General features: G+C 44.6%; 1 protein-coding gene across 7 annotated transcripts in view; it reads right to left on the reverse strand.

Annotated features, from left to right (window-relative positions):
* Window positions 1-16,585, reverse strand: part of TMCC1 (transmembrane and coiled-coil domain family 1) — a 74,099-nt gene that overhangs the window by 42,960 nt on the left and 14,554 nt on the right. For 4 of the 7 annotated variants that reach the window (XM_059856905.1, XM_059856903.1, XM_059856901.1 and 1 more), the window contains one exon: window positions 14,068-14,312. The exons of 2 other annotated variants lie outside the window; for them this stretch is intronic. In XM_059856905.1, the coding sequence (XP_059712888.1) occupies window positions 14,068-14,271 (204 nt within the window). In that variant the 5' untranslated portion in view covers window positions 14,272-14,312. Of the gene's footprint in view, window positions 1-14,067; window positions 14,780-16,585 lie in introns of those variants that run through there. One more of the 7 variants, XM_059856900.1, reaches the window with a different exon arrangement.

Here is a 16,585-nt window from a genome sequence, read left to right on the forward strand (position 1 = left end):
GCAGCTTCCTGAAACGAATTTGAACACTTTTAATTAATAAACAGCAAAACCTGTACACGGCAGCTCCTTTGTTCTGAAGCCCCGTGCTGCCAGTGAGGGTTACTGAGCCTGCACAGGGCAGGGCGTGCTCCCCCGTCCCTGCAGGTATGTCACTGGGACGGCTCACAGCTCTAAGGACCTTCTGCCCAGGACAAAGCACACGTGTGAGCGCTCTCACAGGCACCTCTCGGGCACACCCGTTAGCTCCGCTGTCCCCTCTCGCGTACCCCCGGCACAGCGTGGAGGCTGCACTGACGCCCACAGCCGGCACCGCTGCGGTATCCGCGCCACGGCGGACCCCCGCCCGCCCGAGCCTTTGTGTCCGTGCCGGCGCGAACAAAGGCGGAGGGGCTCCTCGCCCGGGCGCGGCTCTGCGGGGACCCGCGGCTCGCACCCACCTTCGAGAGCTGCCTGCGCAGGCTGAAGCGCTGCACCATGGTCCGCCGCGGGGCCGGGCAGCGCGGGGCCGGGCAGCGCGGGGCGCGGCGGGCGAGGGCGGCAGCCGGCGGCGCTCAGCGGGGGCTGCGCATCCTCGGGCGCCGGGGCCGGCACCGTGTTCTGGCCCAGCGCTGCCCCGAGGAGCCCGGCGCTGGGCCGGCCGGGCCGTGCAGGCAAGAAGAGGACCGGGCAGGGCAGGGCAGGGCAGCGCGGGGCGCGGCGCTCCCGCCTGCCGCTGCGGGGGGCGGGTACAGACACACCCGGCACCGCCCCGGCACCGCCCCGGCACCGCCCCGGCACCGCCCCGGCACCGCCCCGCCGCCGGCAAGGCCCGGCCCCGCGGGGCTCAGGCGAGCGCTGCGCCCGCCCCGGGGCCGCCCTGGAGGGCGAGCCCGTCCCAGCGCTCCCGCCGAGCCACACCGGACGCGGGCCCCGCGCAGCTCCCGCTGCATTCGCACACTGTGGCACGGGAGTGTCAACTCTGCCCCGGGAATTAGCACAGAAGACCCCGTTGCAATCACTAGAAAATAATTCAAGAAAGTAATTCTCCCTCCCGGCCATAAATATGCAATAAAGATGTGTGATATAACAGGTACATTTGCAGTTCTTCAAATGCCATGACAAGAGTAGCTTTCGGATGCTCAAAGTGTTCTTCCTCCTCACGGCACTGGTGAGTGAGGGACACAGTACAATCTTGCAGAACAGGGGATTGCAGGGCTCTAACCTCACTTTGCAGCAATGCTCGGAGGGGTGCAGGAGTCCAGCAGCCGGGACACACACATTGCCAGCCTGTGCTGTGCAGAGGGGGACAGCTCTCAACCCATGCGCTCGGGCAGCTGCCAGGATATTCATACACGAAGGAGGTAAACCAAAAACCCCAAACACAATGAGGAGCTCAAAATCTCTGGAAACAAATCTATTTCTGAAGTAGTACTGTCCCACTATTTTAGTTTTGGACTTCTTAGGATTTTATTTCCAACTCATTTTGTAATTGCCTCCTGCATGCAACAGGAAAGGCTTCCTTTGCGCACTACACTGAAATGGCCATGGCTTGATCACTCCAATACATGGTCTTACACAGAAAAATAGTTTCTCAGTAACTATCAGCAAAACTACTGGATAAGGAACAGCTCCCATGCCAGAGCATGTCTCTGACGAGTCTTGACTCACTATCAGTGCTGGATTATCCAGGACTGTGCTGCTCACTAGCACTCTCCTCAGACCTTAGCTTCACTGGGTACCAAGTACTGGCACAGTGGCGAGAAGGGATCCCATTGCATGCCTCAGCTAGGACAAATCTGGGGCTCCAGACAGTATGGGTGGTTATGGCGTGTACCTGGCTGTTAGGAGTCAGCTGTGCATGGACTCCATACAAAATCCCTCCCAATGGCAGGTACTAGGTAAATACAGATTACTGCCATGCATGATTGCATAGGTCTTGTAAAAAAAGGAAGGTGTCTTAGGCCAGAATATTTGCCTTGTTAAGTAAAATGTTTCTAGCCTATTTTTAAGGTCATCAGGTGATCTGGACACTAGAGATAGAACAGACATTTGCAGTTGGGCCACGGATGGTTATGAGAACAGCCAGTGTGGTTCCTTAAATAGAACCTGAAGGGAAAGTTATAAGAATTAACAGAGGTGTTTATTTTATAACTGTCATTCAAAAGTAACATCAATAGATGCATTCTTCAGCATCGAATCCCAGCTGTGAAATGAGAGCAGGATTCAGTAGCATTCTGCCCAGTCAGGGGTAACTCAGGGGTACTGAATGCAGACACATTCTGTACAGGGAAAGTATTCCCTGACTTGGGACTCCTTTTCAAAATGCTCTCCTTTTTTTGGAATATACGGAAAGTACATTACCCAGTTACCAGGCCTCAGTTTTGTGATGACCATGGAGAGCTGACAGCACAGAAAACTAAAAGGACTGGGACACTAGAAGCACCTCCTTGTACTGGCAGAGGAGACACCAGATGCTAAGGGGATTCAGCATCTAGCAGCTGCATCCTCCTCCTCCCTGAACTGGGTCAGTACTTTTTGTTCTGCAGTTTGGCTATATTCAGAAGCCTCATGCACACTGTTCAATTCTTACAACAGAGAATCCATACCACCACCTTGAACAGCTGTGCACCAGGGAAAGCTCATGTGCCTACCACTGCAGAGACCAAAAGGACAAGCGTGAGATGAGAATGAGAGTGTAAGAGTGAGTGAGATGGCATGGGAGTGCGAGAGCGTGTGAGAGTGTGAGTGTGTGCACATATGCAGTCGGACAGTGATGCAGTGTGGGAGTCCACCATAGCACTGGAGCCTGGACAGCCAGCTGGTCACCTTATCTGCTGCACCCAAACCTCCCTGCTTCCATGCTGCCTGACAGCAGATACCAAGGGCTCTGGGTAATCAGCCCACCTGCTGGGCTGGGTGCCCAAGGTGCTGAGGACTAGCCACTGTCCTGCACCTGGGACACAGAGTGCCTAATTTCCTCCACAGACACTCAGATCTCCCTTCCCCAACAGGCTCCTGTGGCTCAGAGTCTGGATCACAGAGATAGAGATAAGGAAGGGAGCCAGCTTGGCTGGGATATAATCCACATCAGACCGAGATGGGACTGCCAGATTAGCAGAACTGATGGTAGCAACATTCTCCTTTGTCTCTGGAGCCAAGGCCTCACATTCAGCATTTTCAAAATGATGCTTATGATCTTCACAGTTAATTAATGGCTCCTGCTCTGAACACATGCCTTAGTCCCCTGTTGCTGGGCTATTGTCACTTTTTTCCCTAATATTACCTTCCTACAGCAATTATTTCCTGTGCAATACCTTAACTGGTGAATTCTTCTGTTTTTATTCAGAAAACATGATGGAGAAAAAGCAAGATTTCAGTAAAAGGCACCAAATTTTATTTTCAAATTTAAAATTAACTTGACATAATGAACTAGTGCCTCTGCCTGATACCCTTTCATGAGAACACAAAACACAATTAGAATTAATCTCTGGTACAAAATATCTTGTAAATCATTTTCTTTTTAAAAATGCTCAGTAAAGAAGAGAATTATTTGTTTTAATATCCCTCTCATGGTGATCTTATACAGCTTTTTACTTTTATAGCAAATACAGAGTTTTTAGCAGTTTTTTATTAAATTATCTTTCAGAACCATAAAAAGCTAGAAGAAATATGTATGTATGAATGTTACATCAATGCTTGACACATGTAAATGAACAGGAAGGCATTTTCCTGATAACCTCTTACAGAGGGACCTTTTGAGATAACCAACAGGAGAGACATTTTCTTATTGCAGAAGGTTTGGAAGATTAAAATTTCATATTTTGAAACCTACAGGATAAACCCTTTCAACTTATTTTATGTGTATTTCAAAATAAAACACCTAAAGACGCCTCGGTGCTCTGGATTCATGAGAGCGAGCCCCAGGTCTCTGCGTGCAGCAGGTAAGGGCTGCTGTAGGTCTCCCGTGAGTTCTCTCCCCCGCGGTATCAGACACCCCCGGATCAGTCCCCGCTCCACGGCGTGGCCCCGCGGCGCCCCCTGCGGGCCGGAGCGCCGCTGTGCGGCCCGAGCGCCCGGGAGCGCCGGGGCACGGGCAGAACCCGCCGCACCTGCGGCAGAGCACCGCACTACCGCCACACCTGCACCTCCGCCAAAACAGCCCAGCACCTCTTCCTGTCTCTGATTGGGCTGGCATTTCACAGATCATCTCCTTCCACCCCGCTGCTGTGGGCAGGGATACCTTCCACTAGCCCAGGTTGCTCCAAGCCTCATCTAACCTCACCAAGAACACTTCCAGATTTGGGGTATATCCAAGCCCTTCACATTTAAAGATCGCCAGAAACTCACATATTTAAAAGATGCCATGTCCTCCTAAGAAAATTCTCAACAAGTTCACAAATGAAGTTGATTGAGAGGAAAAAGAAGCCTGCATCCTCCACTGCAGCACCTTGGCTGCTGACGGGCTGCAGCCACCATCAGCACGACTTCGCCTCTCTCAGCCCCGAACACTGCTGACCCAGGCCTCTGTGTCCACTTTAGGTTAGGCCATCTTACTTTGTGTAAGACTCACCTGTCCTGGCCACATTCAGTACTCACAGAAAGTGGGACATGGGTATAGCACTGCACTGCTTAAAAATTACTTCAGTTTTTTCAGGGACCCTATTTCTGTTCCTGGCCAGCACCGGGTTGCTGCTCGAGTACAGCAGATTTCCACTTCTCACCAGGAAAGTCACAGCATTCCCATAAAATATTTGAACATGCCCCAGTAAAATATCCTTCCTTCCTGCACACCATTTGGAACCGGGAGATTAGATTTCCTCTTTTATTCAGGACTTCCATCTGCAAACTGCACAAGGCAGATAAACACACCCAGTGGTGCCACAACCCTGCCTAATCCTAGCACCCTGGTAGAGTGTCATGGTATCACTCAACATCTTTCCTCTCTGCCATCCACTTCCTATATGGGCCACTGCAAAGCAAAAGCCCAGGTTTTATTATTTTAACATTAATTTCCAACTAAATTACACTTAGAATTTCTACATAACTGTTTCAGAAAGCACTCATGACAACTTTGCAAAAAGGATGACAAATAATATATATATCACAGTCAAATCTACAATTAGAAATTACTTAAAATGTTTTTGAGTTGCCATGAAATTTGATACTAGCACCGTAACTATCACAGACAGTGTTGTACAATGAGTAACAGGCAAACAAAGCATTTATCACTTTGGTGACATCCCCGCAGTTAAAGACCACGGGGATAAAGATGGTGCAGCCCCTTTCCCAACGGCTCAAAATCATTATTTTTTTGAAATTGACCCCAGTCCTGAGAGAGATTTGGGGATGATCTTGGATGGTATTCTACTGTGGTAGATGCAGACCAGTCAAAAACATCGATGACATACCTGCTCTGCTACCTGCTGTAGCACGCACCTGTCTACAGAGCTTGCTCTATCATGGCTGAACCATGTCAGCAGAGGATGCAGCACTGAGTTTCAACAGCACTGCCTAGAGAAGGTTACATTTTTAGCCTTATAATTAAGCAACCAAGTAACCTCCCAGTGAAGGAGACTAGTTGTTGACAACTTGAGGTGATAACACCTCCACCCTGCCCAGAACAACATCACCTACCATAGGACCTGAGGAACACTGAAAGGGTAAGTGTAAACTGAGGGGAAGGATTATAAAATAAGAAGTGTGTGTATAACATTTTAACACCAATAATACTTTTCCTTCTGTAAAAAATTAGATCTGGACTAATAATGATGAGACCCTTCAGATTTCAGTTATACTAAAATTCTTGGCTCTTCCCATATATATAGAGTGAGTGAGTATGTGAGTGTGTGTGTGTGTACCCTTTGCCCACAAGACTTTGAGCCTAATGCCCCCCTCTCTGCTGCACAAAGTCACTGCTCCCAGAGAGGGAAAACAGTGCCAGCTGCAGAATGGGCTTCTGGGGCAATTAAGCAACTGAAGACTAATTTCTGAGCTTGTGAAATAACCCTCAGCCTACTCCTGACCTGCCTCAACTTGCAATTAAGCCACCCCAGTGATCTGCCAGTGTTTCATCTTGCTGCAAGACACAAACAGTGCAACCCTATCACCCTGCACTGCACAAATGCTGGGCTGACTTTTCCACTGGGAGCCAGAGCTGCCCTGGAAACAATGACACAACCCCGTTCAGATATGCTGGAAGCCTGGATCTGCAGTTCCAGGAGTCTACAGGGCTACTTTTATGAAAGAGATAAATTCCTGATGTCCTGAAATGCTCCTCGTGCACTGTTTATTGAGGTTCTTGTATACCTGGCTGTCAGGGTAGCCCTGCTTCACCCTCCCAAAAGAGCACAAGTTCTTCCTTCACAGGAACTGTGCAAGTTGGTGCTGGCTGAACATGATTCAGCTGCAGATGCTGAAAGTGAAAAATAATTTTTAGCATTTCCAGTCCCTTACAGCCAAAACTACAAATATTTTACTTCAATCAGTTACCAAAAAAAAAAAAAAAAATTACCAAATGCTCACTACCAATGTAAGCTGAACAGAGAGCCAACACTAGAGTATGGTGCTAAGACTGCTTGTTGTTTGGGGAAATGGGTTAAAGCAAAAGTCATCTTTTAGAGATCAGGACATACTGTTCACAGCCACAGTAGACTTTCCACACAGTTTTAATGTTATAAAAAACTCTTTTCTTTTGCCTTTTCACAGGTGGTTCTCCCAGATGTATTGCATGGTGTTTAGGACAGAAGAATTTGCAAAAAATATCTGGCAAATAAGTTACCACAAAGACTATTTACAGTTGGAGAGAAACTGTTCATTCTTTCACAACTGATCTACATATACTGAAAGGATGGCACCTTGCTGTCTTGTTTATGTTATCATGCAGTGTTCAGACCAGTGAGAACATTTGGAAGGAGTCACTGTAAGTATTTAAGAAAAGCAAGCTTATTGCTGGTAGGTTTGTGATACCCATGGGATCTACATTATCTGAAAAATATCGATGCCGCTTCAAGTTGACTGTAAACTTATGCCAAAAGTATATGTAGTAATTTCCTAAAATGAGGACATTAACAGAATATAGATTTAAGTTGATAACCAAAACCCAAAGATATCTGAAATATTTATGAAAACTTATTGTCAAAACTGACAAGTGGATGAGCACATGTGAAGTTCTGTCAGGATACAGTAGGACTGAAGTGAGTGGAGCCTTGCAAAGCTGCTCTATGAGAATCCCAATGCAGGACAGTAAATTCTTTCTCTCATCATTCCTGCAGCCCTAAGACAAGCAAATGGCAACCAGAAAATGTCTGGGCCTACGGAGGCAAAAAGCTGCAAATCCACCAAAAGGCTTTGTACTAAATTAATCCAGATGGTGTCAGCCAAGGGCTTCCACCAAACATTCCAAACCAATTCCCTGTCCAGAACCCAGACTGAATAACTGGACCTCACCACAGCTACGCTCCAACACCAACACTGGTGTCATGCCCAGGTGACAGCAAACCATACAGAGACCTCCATGGCAAAAATCACAGTGAGGTTCTACAAGGCCAGGTGCTGGGTCCTGCATGCGGGTCACAGGCATGGATAAAAGTTCATGTGGACACAACTGCTCACCAAAGTACCAATAATTTCATATCTCTCAAACATCAATATTGTTCTGGTCTTGACACATAATTAATTATGCCACAAAAATCTCTGTAAGTACGTAAGACCCAAATGAGATCCGTGCAGGCTCAGCCATTTTCAAACAAGCACAATCCTGATTTTCTCAGCTTAGTGGGTTGCGTCTACAAGAAAAGATCCATGCAAAAATATTTAGACTGTTTGAAATAAAAGCCCAAGTGAAGTATTTCAGTAAGATTTTAATTATTACACTTTCAATGCTATGACCATCTCATTTCTCAGCTTCTATCCAAAGCCTAAAAACATGTGGCAGGATTATTACACATGCAAATATATGTAAATGAGGTATTCAGAAAAATCTGATCTGTTGTTTTGGGATAACATTTGCCCTTCTATTTCAACAACAAACTGAGAGAACAGAGAATGGAACAATACTGTGAACTAAAAACATTTTGTGTGCAGAGGATTATTAAGAATTTATTCTCCTTTACACTACAAAATACTCAATGTCCTTCATTCCTGCTGAGAGAGGAGGACCTCAGCACCACAGAATCAGGCTCATCCAAAACTCATTATTCTAAAGAACCATACAAACATGAGTTAACAGAAGGTCAACCTATTTACAGGCAAAGTTACAACACCACCAGAGTTTTCCACCTTTACCTGAAAGACACTATCACAGCCCTTGCTAAACTCTGGCAGCTGCTCCAGGCTTAACCTTGTTCTTCACATAAACCAGTGCTTAAAGCAGAGATTGTATTATACTTCTGTTGTATGGTAAAAGAAACTCGAAATTCTCTGAACAGCCTGAGCAGGCAGCTCTGTTGCCCCTGTGAGCCCCAGTGCCAATGCAGTAACACTGCAGCCTGGCCCCAGCACCCAGGGTCCAACCTTGGCCCAGGGGCTTTGCAGAACAGACAACAAATAAAGACTCCTGTCTCCAAAACTTTGCAGCATCCACACATAAAGCATTGGCAGGGGAAAAAAATACCAACATCTAACCAACCCAACCCCCCCCTTCAGTTAACAATACAACATTTTGAGGACATCACCCTCCTAAGCTTTCTGGCACAGTGTTTAGTGGAGGAGGTTGTGTGTGTGTGTGTAATGGGGTTATAGACATGAAAAGGAAAGTGTAGGTGTATCTAATCAGGAGACAGCTGGAAACTGACCCTGCCATGTGAAATAAGCAGGCTGGGGAAAGAGGAAGCTCCTGAAAAAGGAAGCGTGAGGCCTAAGAAGACATCTCACATGCCAGAAACAGCAGATCAGGCGTGAAAGACACACATCGGCTACAGCTATTTTAAAAAATGCAGTATAAATTTCAAAATGGTGCCCAGCACATGAAGATGAAGCACATGAAGAAAGATGACTTCCATCTGGTTCATATAGCTGGAACAAAGACACCAGGAAAAAAAGGGGTAGAAAAATGGTAATGGGATAGAAGCTTTCAGAAGTTTAAACAGTCCAAGACAAAACAAACTAATATCAATACCATATCTTGCACACATCCTTTCCTTGCACACAGTACTCTGCACGTGACTCAGGCAGGCAGAAGGGGACTCTGGGGAGCTGGCTGGAAAACTCAGCTCCTAGAGCTTCACTGCTCTGAGCCTTGCCCCATGATGAGGCCTGAGTTTCTTAGTATACCACGGAATCTAATTACAAAATTTCCTTTTGCGCTTGTGCAATTTACCTCGTGGACATGGCCAAGCTGATACGGGTTTTTTTCCTTTTCCAAAGGAAAATTATCTATGTTCAGACATAGCACTACTACTAAAAAGCAAATGTAACAGCATTGAGCAGGACCAGCCCAACAAGAAAATAAATCACAAGCTTTAGCCAAGCTCAACACAGCATTAATGTAGGCAGTGTCAAGCATAAACTCTAATAACTGTGCAGCCTTGCACAGAAGGATGACGCTCAGGGCTTGACTCAACAAAACATGAAAGACATGGAAACAGCCCGGATGTGTTTAACAGGTCTTTAAGCTTCAGTAGTAAGCAAGACTGAAGCATGTGGGCTCTTGCTCATCCATGCCTGACAAAACAGTTCTGCAACAGGTAACGCTCCTGCCGTTCCAATAAGAAGCACTGACAATTTCACAGCCGCCCACAAAAGCATATAGAATAATACTCTGATAAAATATAAATGAAGGCTAATTTCTCAGCAATCCAAGTCAGCTGACTTCCTTCATCTACTCATAGCAAAACCTTTGCAGTCACAGTCAAATCTTAAAAGCAGTAAGGGTGCATGGCACACAAGGGTGCGCAGTGCCTGCAGCTCCCTGAGACCTTCACCTCTCACTTCAACGCCCTAGTGAGCAGGTACAGAGCATGTGAAGCAAACAAAATGTTCACTATTCTTCCTAACTGTCACAGATCTGAAAACTGGGAGAAAAATAATGAAAGAAAGGAAAGCACAGCAGGAATTCCTGCCACAAGAGCAGTACCAGCACAGCGACACAGGTGACATCAAGGCATAGGCACAGCCCTGTGCAGTTCAACACCTGTTACCTGACAGGGCAGAGGAGCCTCAGAGTCGCTGACACACATCCAACACCAACAGGAACAAGCTGTGTCACGACAGGGGGAGGTACCAGCAAAACAAACAATGACGGAAGACAGGAACCAGAAAACAGTTATATTGCTTTTCTACAAATCCTATGTTACGTAGCTCTTGTCATAATTGAATCACAACTTTTCCATTCTGTGAGTTGTTTCTCTGTTCCTTGTAGCTTGTATAGCCCATATGTTCACAACAGATGGATCAATGCTGTAGCTCAATGTATTTTTTCTAATTATAGATGGATTTATGAAATTCTTAAATAATTTTGAAGGAAATACTCCCTGCTGAGGGAAGGTGAGTCAGTGTAGCATCACTGTCAGCAGCAAACACCAAAACCAAGGAAGTAAAATTGCTGTGGCTTTATTAAAATGAAAAGGTCAAAAATTAATTTAAAAGATAACATCACAAAAAGCTGAAGGAGACAAATAGGCAGTGTTGAGAAAGTGAGAACAAAACAACAAAAAAAGTTAAGTGAAAGTTAGATGTAGAGACAATCCATACAGGCTTGGTAGAACCTGGGGGGCCGGAGGACTCTCAACCCTGATGACTGAGCATTATCTGCCAGACACTTCAAACAAATTATTTTTATTTCTTAAGCTTCATTATGTAATCTAGTCACAGTGAAGTTAAATAAAATAGGAGAATTTAGGGTTAAGGTAACACTGTGTGAAACAACTTCAGATACCTCATAACTTCAAGACAGTGTTTAAAGTTTGAATTTACATCAAACTTTACTTTTGCTCTAATGATTTCAGATTTTTCCTGGCCCTTTACTGATTCTCATTTGAAGTGTTCTGTAAATAATTTTCCAATACAAATTGATGAATGAAGAGTTAGTTTTTGCAACTTAACAACTCATTAATGTATAGTCATAAATTCCAGCAGCGCAGCAGCCTGAATGCTAAGCTGGCTTCTCCAATGAAAACAGCACTGACATCTGTTATAAGGGTGATTTACCAAATGACTGCATTATGCTTTACTAATTTCACAAACCAAGAAGCTCTGCTAATAATCATATCAGTGATTTAAAATTCACATGGAGCTGACTTACAAATGCATTACACCTCTATACTGAAAATTCAGTAAAGGCTGCTATATATTATTTAAAGCTGTGCAATCACCTGCATTTAACCTGCAAGCTGTCTACCATTAATTTGTAACTTCAACTGGCATCAACATACTTTAAACCTAGTATGTACAGACACATGCCATAGCCAAGACAGTACGTCTCAGACTAAAATAATAGCAAGATATTACGTTAATACGGCAATCACATACAGTGCTTTGCACGGAATATCAGACGACATTCTGTTGCTCTCTGTGAAAAAAACCGACACTTTTATTTTCCAATTTTTACTTTGTGTTTCCTGTGCAAATTAAGTCAAGCGTAGTTCATGTGATTTTTACAGCTCCCAACATTATGCGGATTGCATAACAATATTGCAGCAGTCTTGACCTTTCTGGCTCTTAGAGGCACGAGGGGATAGAGATCCCCATTTTTGGAAGAGATCCCCATTATTCACTAAACTACTGAATAACTCTTCCAACCCTTACACTGTGAGATAGTGCTGTTACCTGCTCTCAGGAGAGAAAATGAGGTACACCACCCAGACCTGCAAAAATTTTCCAGGAAAAGAAAGAACCCAACTCTCCTGCCCATCTTTCTTCCCTCTCCTACTGCCTGCTAAAAGACAGAAGGTAGTAACAGCAGGCACGTGCAACATGATTTCAGTACAAGGGATTGACACTCACCATCTCCCTCTCATTTTATGTCTCATTCTCCATAGCAGTATTTCCTTGGCTGTGTCACTCTAGACCTACAGTATACATCATTATTGTCTGTCACAAGATTGTGCTAATATTATAAAGCAGCTAAAAATTCACTAAGCTCTACCAAGGGTCAACTGATCACAGAGGTCTCCGATGGTTTAGTCCCCAAAGGTGGCCTTTCCCCCCTCATTTTGTTTTCTTCTGTCAGACTCCAGTCCCCCTCTCTCCTCTCTCCAACATGGAGGGGAAAAAACCCATGCAGCCCCTCCCTCTCAGGCCACCAAGTGCACAGCCAGCAGCACCAAGGATGGTTCCCCAGTGGGGTGACTGCCTGACGAGGCCTGGGACCCTGCCCCAGTAACTCTTCCGTACCATGTGCTGCTCCAGGGTGAAAGTGGCTGCTTCACCTGATCACAGGCCCTTATATCCCAAAAAGTGACTCCTAAACTTGTTCTCACACCTGCAAGATGCTGTAGCAGAATGCTATCAGATTAACAGTCTTCATTTTTCCTGTCACTCCTGCCGTGTGATCCCAGTGGTTTCCAAACTTTGCACGCTCAATCAGTACAAAATGTTTGAGCACGGACTCCCAATACATGTATGCTTATTTATAAAGTATGTATATGTACTACTCAATTAATACAATATGCTTATTTTAAAACATACACAGAAACACAAACTATAAAGGAAAATAAAGATAAAACAAACCAAAAAGTATTTCCTTCCTACACTCCAGTGGACTGTCCTACCCACATTCCGCTTTGGAAACCACCAATCTGGGCAAACATTTTATCAGACAAGCTGCACAGTTGGGAGAAAAGGCCTTTCCCCATATTCACACATTATTTACCTAATATGCTCAGGACTGTTCAATCTCCCTGCTCATACATGAAGTAAAGGGATGACAGTTTTAAATCAACAAACCAGACCTTGCTTTATAAACTTCTATTGCTGGATTTGAGTACAAATTTTAAAAAACTTACAATTTTCCCTAAAATTCTCCTGAAACAAAGACCTGAGTTCACCCACAATGAAGAGAGAGGCAATATACAAGTAAACCTGAAGCTACTATGAGGTCTCTTTCTCTCAACTCTCAATGGCTTGACTAACTGCAGAGTTAACCAGCCCAGGAGAGTGCACGCTTTTCACAACTACTTTATTACCATCTCTGTTGTTGTAAGAGGCAACAGCTTCAGATACAGCTCCAGGCAGACTCCCCCCAAGAGAAAACAAAGTATATCCAGGCTCCATAGACCCCTTTGTTATTAAGGGCTGTTTTTCAGAGGATTCTCTGAACCAGTTGCCTGAACAAGCTAAAATTAGCTAATCAGAAAGCTAGTCTTACAAAAAGCAAACAAAAAAACCCCCATCAGACTCCAAGAATGCTTCAACTAAATTGATCAGGAAAGGGGAGAGGGGAGAAATGGTAAGACAAACGCTGCTTGCTTCTTGATATCATCAATAGGCTGACAGGCAAATTTTGCAAGAATGTGTCACAGAACAGAGACTGTCATTTCAGTGAATGCTTTTCCCACACAGGCAGGACAAACTGAGGGAGACAGCAGTGATCCCTCATCAGCAGAGCAGCCAGGCTGATCTAAACCACGTACAGGCAACCCAGCACTGAGGGGCTGGACAGTAGTGCAGGCTGCAGCCCATGTTCCCAGAGCCTCTCACAGCTTAAAAGACCAACAGCACCATCCACTCACACCAGAATTCTTTGCTTTTATAAAACAAAAGAAAATAAGAGAGGAATTTAAAAAGCCATCTAGGTAAATGGAAGGTTTTCTTGCAGGAACTAGCTAACAGTTGCTAAGAAGGACTACTTTGGCTGCTGCTCAGGCCATCACTCCTTGTTTGACTGAGGTGTGCCATCCAAACAACCTAATATGTTTCAAACGTAGCTCTCATTTCACTGATCAAATACATATAAAATCAGCCACCTGCCATGTGAGAAAATGACTAATGCTTGCATCTTTTAAGCTCTTTGCTTCACCACTGAAGAAGCTTTTGAACACAGCACCATTTGAATTTGCTGAAAGAAATCTGCTTTTCAAAACAAGATTTCAAAGGGCTTAAGAAAACAAACAAGGAGATGATAAAGATCAAAGGTAAATCTGAGTAACTTACTGCTGCTGCTGTGGCCTCTTCTCCACCTACATAGATAGAAGAAGCAATCTCCATCACAGACAAGTTTGTGGGAGCATCTGTAGTGGATGATGATCTGGGCCGACCCGACTGAATGTCCTGAGCAGACCTTCTGTTGATCTGCGGGCTTCCTTTCGGGGCATCTCCCTTGCCCCACCTGCTGTGCAGGCTGGTCCCTCTCTTCATTTTGGGTGGCACTCTGATCTGCTGAAGCACCCGGTTCAGAGCTGTGGGGTGGGTGGAGACACCATCAATTTCAGCACAGACGCTTTGGCTTTCCAAATCCAGGTCGGGCTCCAGCTCAGCCTGAGCTTGCTGGACATCATGTGGAGAAACAGATGACCTCCTGCGCTGATGTTGGAACAGGTGCTTCAAGCCTTGACCAATGACATTAATGTTCTCCAAAGCATTATGCGTTATTTTGGATAATTTTTGCTCTGATTCATGTTGTTTTTTGGTCTCTTGATCTTGGGATTTGCCTCCAGGATCAGGGTCATCAGACAACTGTTCAGTGCCAGACGGCTCCATTGATGACACCCAACAAGTTTATTTGACTATTCATACGTAAATACGTCCCCTTTCTTTAAAAGGTTTGTGTTTATTTTGAAAATGCCAAGATTGCCAGCCAATTAGGTGTGTAATTGCTTCAAGAGTGACTATACATGCAGCTGTGCCACGGTGATCTCATGCTTATCTAATGTTAAACAAAAGAGTAGTCATTATTATACATCCATGCAGCAAGTGTGGGTTAAAAATCCAATGCGCAAAACATGCCATTAACAAAATAAAACGTATCAGTCCTTGGAGCACCCCTCCACGTGGCATTAGTTGCATCTAGGCTGTATGCAGAAGCCAAAGCTTGTGTGAGACAAGTCATTCACCGCCCGGGGGGAGAAGTCCAGCACAGAGGGTGCAGGAAAGCAAGAAAAGTAAAAAAGCTGTTCAAAAAGGGGAGAAGCAAGAAGAAACCAGTGGGGTTTTGTTTATTAAGAACAAGCCCATAATAACATCTAACATGAGGTAAAACTTCTGCAGAGCATGTTAGTCACTTAGGCAGAATTAATTTTGCTCTTTGACAAAGATCTGATACGAAGACCCTAACTTAACAGTATTTAATACATGCAAAAAACCAGAACATTTCCAAATGAGTTATTCATTTCCACATAGTGAGAAATGGTTTATTACAGCCAGCATCCACTGATGCCCTGGAAACTTGTCGTGAAAATCTATCTTCAAGCAAGAACAGGCAAGTGAAATGCTTTCAGTTGGCATACTCTTGTTCCACAGCTCTCAGAGGAATCAAGAATGCCTTTTGAAAAGTAGATTAAGCAATCAAATCTGCAAGGGATCAGCACCAGGTATGTGCAGTTCAGCCTCTGGCACAGGAACTGCGCAGCTGTTCTTAGAGAGCTCAACCCGAGTCATTCCCTGGGCTCAGGCAGGACTGGATTATACAACAGTGCAGCTCAGCACTTGCTCATAGCAACAACTATGGAAGAAGGTCAGCAAAGATATGGGGAAGAAAGGGAGGAAGAAAGGAAGAACAAAGTAACTGAAAGGGTTTTACATCAGCACCATGAGATCACATGCTCAGAAGCTGACCACTGTTTTCTGCAAGAGAAAACTTTGATTAGGCTTCTATAAATACAGAAATCAGCTCACAGAGGTCTACCTCAATCTTGGCAGAAAGCAGTTTGTGCTTTAGAAAAGAATTATTTGAAACAGCATATTTGGGATTTGAGAGTGTTCATTTCTATGCTAGAACAGAAATATAACGCATTGAGTTTACAACTGGAGGGCTCTTGATTTTGTGTATCTGAAGCCTAACACAATGGGTTAAACAGATATTCCAAAATGCTTTCCAAATTGCCATCCAAAAATATCAGAAGAGCTGTCTCTCTCTTTCTTTTTTTCACGTGTCACTGCTATTAGTTGGAGGCAAGAAGAAACTCAGTACTTACAGAAAGCAGAACACTGGAATCATGCAGGATTTTATCTCAGTGCTTTGAAGATGCTATAAGCACTGAGTGTAAATATACTGGCCAGTTTAATCAGTAACACATTAAATGCAAAGGAATAAACTACATCCAAGAAAAATGTATTTAACCACATTCATGCAGCAATTGTGTGGCAGAAGAAAAAAAGATGTGCCAACAACATACCTACATACTTGACACTTCCTTAAATGAATTAAAGTGACTTTCTGTCTAGTAGTATGCTTTGGCTTTTGAGCTTCCTCTTTCTTAACCTTCCCTCCCTGCCCCCCCCTTCAGGTAACAGGTTTTGCAGAAAGCTAGACTACAGGTCTCCACTCAATATATGCTTTGGGACAAAAAAAATCACAAAACTAGATACTCCTTTTTAACCAACAGACAAAATGGATCAGTGAACAAAACTCACCATCTAAAAAAGCAAGAGTCCCAAAACTATTTGGCGTATAAAATACAAACCTGACAGCTGACCCATAACTGCCTTTTTCATTTTAGCTAATTCACTCAGC

This window comes from Haemorhous mexicanus, chromosome 11, assembly GCF_027477595.1.
Source record: "Haemorhous mexicanus isolate bHaeMex1 chromosome 11, bHaeMex1.pri, whole genome shotgun sequence".
Lineage (NCBI taxonomy): Eukaryota > Metazoa > Chordata > Aves > Passeriformes > Fringillidae > Haemorhous > Haemorhous mexicanus.